Below are 13,360 nucleotides of genomic sequence, written 5' to 3'. Positions count from 1 at the left end.
ATTTAAATCGTAAAACTTTTTTTAAAAAATTATGTTTTTTTTTCCTGAGATTTTTGTCTATCCAATTAACCCTTGAAAGGCTTCAAAATACAGAATTTTATATCCATTTTACAAAATTTCCTCCGGGGGAGAAACCCCCAGACCCCCTAAAATTAGAGATATTCTATATCCCACTTAAAAGGGAGCCTTTCGTCACTCTCTTGATACCAGTCACCTCTCTGTTCAAAAAAGTTCAGTTCAAAAAAGGACAATATGAAAACACACATTAATGAAAACTATACACGAAAAAAGTAAAGCATGCCCTTATGCATTGCAGAAAAACAGACCAAAATCGGGGGGGGGGGGGGGGGAGGCAATTTAAAATGTTGCTGAAAAAAAAATCCTGCCCCCCCAGGAACTCAGTCCTAAATCCGCCTATGATTCTGAATGACTTTATTAAGACTTAAACATAAAGGGGGTTTTAAAGGCAAGTTACTTGTAATAAAGTGAATAATGTTAAGAGAGCTCTTGATCTGCACTGAGAACTAATCAATTGCCCACCTAGTTGCCATCTTAATGTTCATTACTTTTGTGCATATTTTTTTTTTGATATGACAAGTTTTTCAGTTGCATATGTAGCTTTTTCTCTTTTTCCTTGACGCATAAATAACATTAAAATGATTTTGGAGATTTTTACTTCCTTCTATAAAAAAGGAAGTATTGTATTAGCAAAAAAAAAATTTCACTCAAAAATCGGCCTTAATTTCCACTTTTCTCACCCCCGAATGAATGTTGAGTTTTTTTTCGACCCGACCACACTTGGATATATGCCTAGGAATGTACAGACACCGGAAATATCCATTTTGATGACCCCCGAGTAAATTACAACGAATTTTCTCCTGACGTCCGTATGTATGTACGTATGTGAGTATGTATCTCGCATAACTCAAAAACGGTATGTCCTAGGAAGTTGAAATTTGGTACGTAGACTCCTAGTGGGGTCTAGTTGTGCACCTTCCCTTTTGATTGCATTTGGATGTTTCTAAAGGGGTCTTTTGCCCCTTTTTGGGGGAAAATCATTGTTAATTTCGATGTAAACTCAAGTTGTGTTGTAAGCAATTGAATCACATCAAAATTGCCAGTAATGGGGAAATGACATTAAATTGAAGTTAAAAGGAAGTCATGTGTTACACACATCAGCTCGTTTACTCTAAAAACTCAATACACACCTTAAAGATTAATTTTGTCAATTATATACACTTCTCATCCATTTATTCCCTTTCCATCATAAAGCACGATGATCTTTTCTCACTAGTCATTTACTGACTCTGATTTTTATTGTTCACCTGTTGTGTTGCTTGCTTTCTAATGAGTGTAAGATCTGTGTACTCTTGTTGGACACGTGTATGTTCAGAAAATGTTAATTGTTCTGTAGAAAATCTGAGATTCTTTCTACAAGTTTGTAAGAAGAATGAGGAAATTTTGCTTCTACTGTTTGACCACGGATTGTATGTAAGTTGGCAATCTGCCAAGTAAAGATGATTCCATCTGAATGAATCTAGGCGGGGAGAAGGGAAAGTAACGATGAAATTTTGATTGCACGCTTGTTTGACGCACATTTTATAATGTCACTAGTGCCTTATTTATATTCATTTATTGCATTCTCAAAAATTAAATAAGGGGAAATAAAAATAGTTACCATGGAAACAACAAAAAGAAAATAAAACATTTTCATTTCATTCAGGAACGTAAAAGCAAAATGGTAAGCTCAAAACTTTGTTGTGAATAAATAAATCAATTAATTTTTGCCGTGAAAATATAGTTTGAATATACTTTACATTAAAAAAATGTTGCTGTGAGCAAATTTTCGTTTTTACAAAAGTAAGACTAAATAATAGGGAGGCAAAAGTGCGCTTCTGAAACAAACCAACTAGCATCCCTATAAACTAATAGATACGTCCATTTCCGCCTATAAACCGGATATTAGCCTTTCCATGTAATCGATGGTCAGACAGTAGTAGCAGATATTAACATGTCGAAGATGCTATTGCTGTAAAATTTTCAGGATAGCTGATTATTGTTTTATGATAGTAAACTGCATAATGTTTGGTTAACTTTATATATTTGACTATGTAATATTCCTAGCATTACACGTTCTCCAAAACTAGAAAAACGCCCATCAAGGTATGACGACAAAAATTGCTTCTCCATTTGAACGAAGCTATTGTCTGTTTGGTAATCCTAATTCCAGTGGACTAACCCTAAACTCCAGTAGATAGCGTTCATTATTGGCCACTTTTATCTTTCTTCGTTCTGAAAATAAAGCCTGTCCCTGCTTGTCAAACATTACCAAAACATATTATTAAATTACCATGCTGTGGGGCGAGTTTCATTGTTAATGATTAGGGTGGAGTGAAAAAAACTAAATTGAGAAATATGTAAGCCTATGTGCGGAAAAGTTGTCTCTTACCAAACCTATTTATCACACAAAAATTCCACTAAATCAAAAAATATCCTTAGCTGCCTATTTGATTTTGAATTTTAAGTAATTAGTCTGATTTTTCACCAAACTAGCAGAAATGGAATGATAAAAAATAATTACCTCTCATTTAAAATGTCTTGTGTTTGAAATGAAACTCTTGATAAATAAATTTTAATGTATAGGTAGTTGAATTACCTAGGTGATTGCAAAATTGCTTTCTAACGTGTAGAAAGCGCGCTAATCGCACATGCTCTACCACTGCTTTCTTATTGCTTTCACTGGTATTCACTGCATTCTTTGTTCTAATTGGTTGTCTCTCTCTTTTAAAGTTGTTCATTTAGTTTGAATTGTTTCAAACCATTAAAATTATTATTTCAAATACAAATGAAAACACTGTTTTTGCATACAAACAACTTGAAAGGAAAAAGAAAACGCAATTATAAGTCAAAGATTTCCTTTAGCATTGTAAATGAAGTCGGCATCAAATTTTATAAGTGCAACTGAATTCCAGTCAATTAAAGTCAAATAGTTATCTGCATTGAAATTTATTGTAGGAAACTTGAATTCTTAACATAGTTACCGAGTTTAACCATTCTCCCCTTTTAAAGCTGTGAAGGCCCATCTCTCTCGCACATTTTATATTGTTGGTCAGCATTGACAATAGAATGTTTTCTTGGCATGACTACTTTTTTTTTATTATACTGTAAATTGTAAAAGTATTAACTTCCAATCTGACGTGATAATTTAGATTTAATATTATAAAGTATACTCTAACAACATATTATGTTGAAACTTTGACATTGTCTGATGGGCATTTTCTTGAAACCAAAAAGCTCTATTTGATGTCGTTTATCTTTTACAATTACTGCATTCTTTCTTACAAGCAGAATGAAATATTTTTGTTTGAATTTCATTCCGCATTTTGTAGATATGTTATTGATCTGTACTAAGTTCACTAAGGGCAACCTCTGCCAAAGATACATCTACTTTTTAAAAGTTAACTACAGCCATATCATCAAAGGACTCTAGTTTTTCCCCCAATTTCTAAACCATATCCTTTTGACCCAGCAATTATTTCCACTCAAATGTTGGAGTAAATGGCGTAATTGTAATTCATTTGTATGAAATTAATAATTAAACCATTGCAAAGAAGATCCAATAGAAATCTCAGTTTTCCATATGACTACTCTTTTAAAATCTGTATTGACAACTCTTTGGACTTAACCTATAGCGCATTACTTAGAAATATCAATAATTTTCTTTACAAGAGTTAATATGCGTATTTTAATGTTATGAGAGCTACCAGACATAGGAGTTACAAGGATAACATACTTTGATTTCAATTATGAGATTAAAACAACTTGGTCTTCTTTTGTCTTTCTAGCTTTATTTTTTTTCCTTAATTTGAATCAAAAAATTGCTCCTTCGACTGTCAAAGTACTGCATTTTCTTACGAAAAGTGTTGTTCCTCATTTTCCTTTTCAAGTCAATGGGTACTTTTCTTCTTTTATTTCTGATTTTGGGACAACCGACTTCTTTGGAGGAATCTTCTTTGGCAATCACGTAAGTACAAATGTGACAACCAGCAACAGACTCTGGGCCCAGCTTGGCTGGTCCTAGGTCAGTTAGTCCCTAATAGGGCCGTTTCCATGGACACTTTCAACCCCGGAAAAAACCTGCTTTTCACCGCATTCCAATTATTAGCGGGGTTCATGTGGAATTTTTCTACTCCTGGTAGCTTCTGGAGTGAAAGCGGTGTTTCTACCCGGAATGCATTACGCGAAACAAGTTCGTCTACTGGCTGCTAAGGATGCTGGGTAGAAACCGCTTTCTCTGGTACAATGGGAAAACCTCTTTTTACATGGAAACGGGGAATTTTTCAATCGTGTTTTTTGCGGAGCCAAAGCGGGGATTTACCGGGTCGAAAAGTAAGTTGTGAACTCGGCTAATGAAGACCAATGGCCCTCTTAAAGCTATCTACTCCCTTACTCATTACAGCCGCTTCCGGTTAACTGTTTTAAGTGCCCCAGAACCTACTAAAGTAATAATTTTATCCTAATTTCCAGATTAGCCTGAGATTTGAATAGCTTAAAACAATGACCCCGTGTCCCGCTTTCCATGCAAAAATTTAAAACCCATTAACATCTTTCATATTGATAAATTTAAGCAACTGAATCATGTCCCATCTGACTCCCCTTTGCTCCAGACTATACAAATACAAAAGTGATGACCAGCAACAGGCTCTGGGCCCAGCTAGACTGGTCCTAGTCAATTTACAATCCCCAGTGAAGATCAATGGCCCTCTTAAAACTGTCTTCTCCTTTGCTCATTACCACCTCTTCCGGTAAGCTGTTCTAAGGTTCTACTACCCTGCTAAAATAATAATTTTTCCTAACATCCATGTTAGCTTGAGATTTAAATAGCTTAAAACAACGACCCCTTTTCCTGTTCTCAGTGCTAAACTTCAGCCCCATAACATCTTTCATTTTAATAAACTGAATCATGTCCCCTCGGTCTCTTCTTTGCTCAAGACTGTACATTTTAAGCCTTCTAAGCCTAGAATCATAGTCTAAGTGAGAAAGTCCATTTATTAGCTTTGTAGCCCGTCTTTGAACCCTTTCCAATACATTAATGCCTTTCTTAAGGACATTATAAGACAAGTTATACATATTAAGGCTTTTAAGTCTGGCACCATTATCTAATTACAAAAGTCTTCTTTCTGGGGGTCTTAATAAGTCAGGATTTAAAGTTTAGCCTACAGTGCAGCATTGCTAGCAACAAAGCCAATAAGATGCTTGGGTTTATCAATAGATCTATTTCAAATAAATCTAAAGAAGTTCTTCTGCCCTTATATAGAAGTTTGGTAAGACCCCATTTGGAGTATGCTGTTCAGTTTTGGTCTCCTTATCTTAAGAAAGACATTAATGTATTGGAAAGGGTTCAAAGGCGGGCTACAAGGCTAATAAGTGGACTTTCCCACTTAGATTACGATTCCAGGCTTAGAAGGCTAAAAATGTACAGTCTTGAGCAAAGAAGAGACCGAGGAAACATGATTCAGCTGTTTAAATTTATTAAAACGAAAGATGTTACGGGGCTAAAGTTAAGCACTGAAAACAGGACAAGGGGTCATTGTTTTAAGCTATTTAAATCTCAGGCTAACATGGATATTAGGAAAAATTATTATTTTAGCAGGGTAGTGGAACCTTGGAACAGCTTACCGGAAGAGGTGGTAATGAGCAAAGGAGTAGACAGTTTTAAGAGGGCCATTGATCTTCACTGGGGATTGTAAATTGACTAGGACCAGTCTAGCTGGGCCCAGAGCCTGTTGCTGGTCGTCCCTTTTGTATTTGTATTTGCCTAAAAGCCCTTCTTTGAACCCTTTACAAGGAAAAAATATCTTTCTTCGTATAAGGAGACTGAAACTGAACAGCATACTAATTACTAAAAATGAGATCTTACCAAATTTATATATCTTTTAAAGCAGCATTGAGAAAAATTGATGCTGATCTATCTGAGTCATCATCCTATGCTACATTTGGAAGTTTAATTCTTATTTACGATGCTGAAGTAAAACCTTGACTTATAATTGTTTTTCTTCTTTCAAGTTGTTTATATGTAAAAACGGCGTCTTCATTTATATTTGAAGTAATAACTTTAATGGTTTGAAATAATTCAAACTAAATGTACTACTTTAAAAGAGAGAGAGACAACCAACTAGAACAAAGGACACAGTTGATATCAGTGAACCCAATAAGAAAGTGCGCTTGTAGTGCATGTGCGTTTAGCACGCTTAATACACGTTTGAAAGCAATTTCGCAATCGCCTAGGCAATTAAACTAACTATATATTAAGTATGTATTTATCAAGAGTTTTATTTCAAACATTCAAAATTTCAAATTAGAGGTAATTATATTTTATCATTCCATTTTCGCCAGTTTGGTGAAAAATCAGGCTAATTATTTAAAATTCAAAGTTAAATGGGCTGCTAAAGATATTATTTGATTTAGCTGAAATTTTGTATGATAAATAGGCTTGACAAGAGGCAGCTTTTCCGTACATAGCCTTTACATATTTCGCAATTTTTTTTTTCTTCACTCCACCGCATTGATGATGCCAGGAGCCTTACTCGATCATTCACTATTATATATATGAGGTTGTTTACTCGTAGTTTAGTCATTAAAAGCACAATGTGTGAAAAGAATTAATTATCTATTAATGGTATTTAAACAGGAAATTCCATATAATTAAAGCTTGTTCTTGTATAATGCAATAAAAACAGCACAAGATCAAAAAAGATTTATTTTCTAACTCTAACACATAAAACAATGCTGCTAAGATTTTTTTTTTAAATATTCATATACAATATCAATTTTACTATAAATGTAGAAAAAGAATTTGATTCTGTACTAAAAAAATGTCACTCATAAAGAGTGTGGCACTTTGTTAAATAAAGATATTTTAGTGTATTTATTGTAAATATGCTTCAAGTCTGGGATTCACTTCATTTTATCCAGGATTTTTTAATTTTTATTTTTAACCTCCTAACGTATGTAGAAAAACAATATTTAGGAGTGAATAATTTTCAGATTTAAAATAATAGGCAATTGATTGTAGCATTTTTTATTTACTTAGAAAAGAAAATAAATGAGGGCATTTTTACATAATTTAACAAAGGATTTTTAATCTCTTTTCTTTAAATATGATTGTGAACTTTTAATTCTGGTTCATATGAAACTTTCGTATGATTGTCTCATTAGTAAATTGCATTTTTCATGCATGATATTTACTCGTTAAACCTTATTTTATAACCTTTATCATTTGATCTAGAGGTAGAATCAACCATGACCCCACTTAATTCTTAGAGGCCGTGACAACTGCTGAAACTCATGGCAACAAAGAGGGCGCTACAGGGAACCCCTGTTTCAATTATGTTGACATTGTTTGGTGGATGCATGAGCTGCATCGATTTAACACAGAAAAGTCATACATTGTCAAGGCCCTTTAAGCGTCAGCGCCATCTAGTGGGGCTATTAATCAACACACAAGATGAAACTTGAAGTGCTATCAGGTAAAAGGATACGTATCAATTCTTCAGTAGCAACAGTAGTATATCATTTTTTGTAAAAATGTCTTCACCTTAAACATAGTACCTTCAGATCATGGCATAGAAAATCACTTTTTGAAAAACCAGCTTCAAAGAGTCGATATAAAGACACAGAAAAAGATACAAATAATTGTTCGACTTTAAACATTTTTAGCTTTTTCATAAAAACAATTCAATTGCACATAAGTTAAATACATTATGCAGACAATTTGGTTCCTTTTAGGTATATCTGAATATAAAACCTTGAATGGAAAAGTCTCTTAAAATCATGTTTAGGATTTTATTAAAAATTTACCTTGTCTAACCTCTTGAGATCAGATGTCCTCAATGCAAGGTCATTTCGATACTGTTGACTTCAAATTAAAGTTGTTAATTTGATTGAAACTTTGCTGTTTGTAATTATAGGCTTACTATCGAGCAATTTCAAGTCACGATAATGCATATGAATTGTTGAAAATTAAAAAACATTTTTGCTTGGAGTCTTTGTGTGAATTGAATTGCTCTTTGAGAAGTGTTAAAATTAATTTGAAACATTTTAGGATCTTTGGTGTCAGACTGACGCAATAACAAAAATAAATAATTTTTTTTAAACATTATATATCAAAATATTGCAATTTTATTTCTATTCTCAAGAGGTTAAACAAGTTACTTTTAGACTCACTGTATAAATAACTTTAAGAATATGAAGAGTACAACAACTTGTATATTTTTTACAAAGTATACACGACGCAGTAGTTTGACTTCCCTTTCACATAGGAGTAAAAATTAATTTCCAAATGCGTCATGCAAAGAATATCTTAGGTTCCAGTGGAATACAGTTGTTTGGGGGGCACTTCACATCACATCCGAAAGACTTGGGCACATCACTAAGTGTTCGAGCTAATCATCTATTTCAATGCTTTTGCATCTATCTGGAATATGAGAAAATACATTTCGTCACATAAGCCTTTATGCACGTCTTTCTTTTACAGAAAAAAAAATATAATAATTTGAATTTTGACATCTTGAATTCAAATTATGTTTTTCACAATCACGAGTGTGTGTATGTAGGCATGTGTGTTTGTGTGTGTGTGTGTGGGGTATGTGTATGTGTGTGCAGGCATGTGTGTTTGTGTCTGTGTGCTGGCATAAGTGTGCGGGTAGTTGTGTATATGAATGTGTGTGTGGGGGGGGGGTATGTGTATGTGTGTGTAGACATATGTGTTTGTGTCTGTGTGAAGGCATGAATGTGTGGGTAGTTGTGTGTGTGTGTTTGTAGGTGTATGTGTTTGTGTGTGCGTGCATGTGTGTGTATGCGCATGTGTGTAGGACATGGATGCAACTTGGGGGCGGCTTTCGCTATAGGAGCAGCATCGTGAGGAGCCAGTCGATGGTGATGCTGCAGAGGGTGGCGGTGGGAAAATAAAATCAAAGGACATCAAAACAGTCAAGTGAGAACAATAAGCAATCGTGATTGCTCAAAAAAAATATTTGAAGGGCTCGGGAGCAAGAATGTGATGTGCCACATAATGTGAATTTTTTAGTAAATTTCCAACTTATAAAAAATATTTATAGAACTTTTCAAAGGTATTATGCATTCTATATTCTGCGATACCAATACCAGATATGTTTTTCTCCAAATGACATAACCATTGTCATGTTTATTTTAATTTCAGTTATGAGAAACAAAAAGTTTGATTGAAAAGTCACTCCTTGTGGCTTGTCACATTTCTGCCCTGAGCCCATCATTTTATTATAATTGGGTAATTTAACTCTTTGTTGTTGTTAGATAAACTTGATAGCAAATCCATAACCTTTAGTGTAGTAATATGCGTGCATAATACACTGCCCTGGGAAGGTCAACAGCAGTATCTGCAAAATTTTCGTATTTTTGTTTTGTATTTTTTATACAATTTGGTTTCCACGGAAACTAAAGCATGGACAAAAAGAAACCAATATTAACATTGTATTACTGTTTGTAAAGGATCAAAAACACGTGTTTTCAAATATCTCTCAAAGTTATTTTTATTCAAATATACTTTGTGTTTTGTGTTCTTTTTAAATAATTAAAAAAAAAAAAAAACTTTATGTAGTAGAGAAGTCAACTATAAATAATGCATGAAATAGTAAAATTAATTGACCCCTTTGGAAGGGGCCTGGGTCCCCCTAAAATCCGCTACTGCTGAATGGTGATTGAGGATCCGTTGTTTTGGAAGGATACCAAATAGAGTTTTCGCTTCGAAACATTAAACATAATAACTGGTCGCATTAATCTGCTTCACGGGTCTTATATGGCCCGCCGGCTGTAGTTCGGGCGCCACTGTTTTAGCTAACCAGTTATTGACATTAAAAAAAATTATCTTGTAATAGTGTAAAATAATTTTTACTATCGAAAAAAATATTTAAATATAGATTTTCTTATTTTGTTAAATTTTTGTTAACACTATTTGATTTACTTTGTATGGAACAAGAAAACATATGCAGTGGCGTACCGAGACAGATGGGGGCCTGGGGTGCTACTCGAACTGGGGGCCTACCTGGTATTAAAACTGAAGTTTCTCAAACTATGTGTACGTACCGTATATTACAGTAATTACTTTAAGTGGTACATTTTTACATATTTCAAGTAGTGTTGGTTTAATTTCGGACACTATTGTAAATACCACAGTAAAACACATGGTTTTAAGTAAAATTAAGTAAATACTATATTTTTAATAAAATTGTGCTTTGTCAGAAAATATCAAAAACAGAAAAAAGTCCTAAAATTATATAGTATCTTAAAAATTTATTGCATCTGAACATCCAAGTACAGTGAACAGAAACGTTTAGGTATTCCAGATTTAATTAATTTTAGGATAAAAATTGGACTTTACGGAAAAAAACCCTTTACTATTCCTTTGAGTAAGACACACCAGGAAACTTTTTACCTGATGACATCACCTAATCTCAGAGAAAAATATTTTAAAAACATGCTTACCTAAATAAGGATGAAATTCACACGTTCACAGTTTAAATAAAACTTTTCTGTTAGGTCTCACTCAAAAAAAAAAAAAAAACGCTCTTTATGTTCTTCAGATTAAAAAAAACTCTGGTATGACCCTATACTTGCCTGGCGCCTTTGAATGAAGTGGAGAAAACGCTCCGCGCGGCTTTTCTGGTAGAATTAAAAATATTTAATGTTCGACAGAAATTAAGACAAAAAATTTTTGCGTATGCGTGGGTTTAACTAACTAATCCGATTTCTAAAGCGAAGAGCGTAATTTCCCCCCAATTATCGGACAAAGGGCTAGGCATAGGCGGATTTAGGACTAAGTTCCTGGGGGGGGGGGGGGGCAGGATCTTTTTTGAGAAATATTTTTAATTGCCCCCCCCCCCATGTTTTGGTTTCTTTTTCCTGTGATGAATAAGGCCATGCTTTACCTTTTTTTGTGTGTGTCGTTTTCATTAATGTGTGTTTTCATGCTGTCCTTTTTGAATTGACCTTAAGAGGGGTGACTGGTATCAAGAGTGACGCAGGGTTCTCTTTTAAGTTGGATATAGAATATCTCCAATTTTAGGGGGTCCGGGGGTTTGTCCCCCGGAGGATATTTTGTAAAATGGATATAAAATTCTGCATTTTGAAGCCTTATAAGAGTTAATTGGATAGACGAAAATCTCAGGAAAATATAGACAAATTTTTTTAAAAAAAGTTTTATGATTTAAATGTGCTTTGTGATGTAAGTTAATACTTTAAAAGAAATGGTGTACAGATTTAGAAAATAAGTAACATGAGAGTAGCATACTACTTATTTGAACAATTCATAATTTATACACTTGATAAGAAATAAAGGAGTTTCAAAGACTTGTCTAACTATTTTCAAGGTTTGGTTGGTTAGATTGGGTGTTTTGGCACAAGAGCCCTAGTAGATTATATTGCGCCAATTCTTTTCAAGGATTTTAGAACATTTAATAGTTTAAGGCAACTCATTTGCACTTTCCAGTCTCTGAAATTGAGTACTAGGTTATATAGTTGTACGGTCTTGTTCAAACTTCGTAAAAAAAACAGCTATTTTAAGCCTAAAAGAAAAAATAAACTATAGAATTCTCATTACAATAACCTTTTTTTAAATTATAAGCAGTGCAGAAAACGAGAAGGAATGGAGGTAGTGTATCATTTTTTTTTCTGGGCTAAACAGATTAACAATATGCAGTAGAAGCAAGATAAAAGCAATCAATACAAAAGAATTTCCAAAATACTGCATTCGGGATTAAATAAATAGCAAGATATGAAACATGTGAGTCAGAAAAATTTATTTCAAGCAATATGTTACAAACATAAGAACCATGATTTTTACTTTTTTGATGCAGGATGTAGCAAGGAGCTGAATTTGACATATTTTGACATTCCTCCCCCTACCATTTGTTAGAAATTTTAAAATTTAAGGTTTGTAGCCACACGTTTCCAAATATTCAAAGCTTTCAAGCTCTTGAAAATGAAATTAGTCTTTTCAAGCACTTTCCGTTTTTTAAGGAGCGAATGATGCATTTTTTGCGAGTTACCGGCCCACTTCAAAGTAGTGACCCTAAGCTATAGCTTGTTTATCTTATAGGCAAATCCTTCCCTGTATGTAATTCACTCTTGCCTGCAGATTTTTGTAATTTTTACGAAAATTCGTCAGTTTTTACAGTTAAAGGGTTTTTACAGTTTTACCAATCTGAACGTGTGAATTCAGAAGGTTCTTCAAAATCTTTCGTCTGTAACACAAAATATCTAGTTTTTGAAATCACGCAAATTGAAAATAAACATTCTGAAAAAAAAGAAAACAAATTATAAAGAGTAGATCGTTCTGTTAGCGCAAATGGGGGAGGAGGGTTTCCTTTGTTTTAGGTTCTAATTTGAAAAAATAATCGTCAATTATTATAAGTGTTGCAACTGAATGCATAGCTCGTTTAGCGTATAAGTCCATTTATATACTTGCCCAAATGATTTTCAGTCAAATGATGAATTAAGACACATTTTCAGCACCCCAGTGACAGCTGTACTGTTTGTATTTAATGTTCTTTTTTTATTTTTATTTCTCCCATCAGAAAAGGACATTCGCGAACCTCTTCATTTTCATTGAACTATTCAAAAAAAAAAAAAAATTTTTTTTTGTCTTAAGGTTTTGGAAGATGTAATGTTATTATATGAAGTCCTCCTAAAACTGAGGAGCATTGCCCTCTATGCCCCCCCTCCTATAAATCCACCCATGCCCTTCTGAACTATTCAACAAAGAAAAAAAAGTAATATTTTTTTAAAAATTTTTTGGAAGATATGTTGTTACTACATAAAGTCTTCCCAAACTGGGGAGGCATTGCCCCCTTTGCCCCCCCCCCCATAAATCCGCCCATGGGGCTAGGAACTATTTCTTTTGCTTGGCCGCAGCTCATTTCTACATAGTCAAGTAAGCTTGCAATCGAGTATAGAATAATGGATGGGAGAAGGTATTATGCAGTCAAGGTCAAAAGTCCCGAAGGATTGACCAATTAAACAGTTTTACGCTGTCGAAAGGGGTATAGCAAAAAGGAAGTCTCCTTTGCTTGAGTCAGAAGGGGTCCGATAAAAAGAAAAATTTATCTGACTGATTTTTCCAACGCCACAAAGGATAGACAACTTCTCATTTAGGAATGGATTTTCTTGGTTATATGTTTGAATTTGGTTTCAAAAATAGTGTATGAATTAAGACTAGACCATCGTAGTCTTAATACACAAAACAAAACATAAAACAGATATTTTAGCTGTATACTGTAATGATTAAAAATTATAAACGTGCATCTGTTATGCATTAGTTTTTTTA

General features: G+C 33.8%; 1 protein-coding gene across 1 annotated transcript in view; it reads right to left on the bottom strand.

Annotated features, from left to right (window-relative positions):
* Nucleotides 1-7,526: 7,526 nt before the first annotated feature.
* Nucleotides 7,527-13,360, bottom strand: part of LOC129234387 (tyrosine-protein phosphatase non-receptor type 4-like) — a 61,346-nt gene continuing 55,512 nt past the window's right edge. Inside the window, exon 13 of the mRNA XM_054868381.1 lies at nt 7,527-8,476. Within this exon, the coding sequence (XP_054724356.1) occupies nt 8,445-8,476 (32 nt within the window). The 3' untranslated portion in view covers nt 7,527-8,444. The remainder of the gene's footprint in view (nt 8,477-13,360) is intronic.

The sequence above is a fragment of the Uloborus diversus genome, chromosome 1, assembly GCF_026930045.1.
Source record: "Uloborus diversus isolate 005 chromosome 1, Udiv.v.3.1, whole genome shotgun sequence".
NCBI classification, from domain to species: Eukaryota; Metazoa; Arthropoda; class Arachnida; order Araneae; family Uloboridae; genus Uloborus; species Uloborus diversus.
The sequence above is the reverse complement of the archived record's forward strand: the minus strand, read 5'-3'. Positions and strand labels throughout refer to the sequence as shown.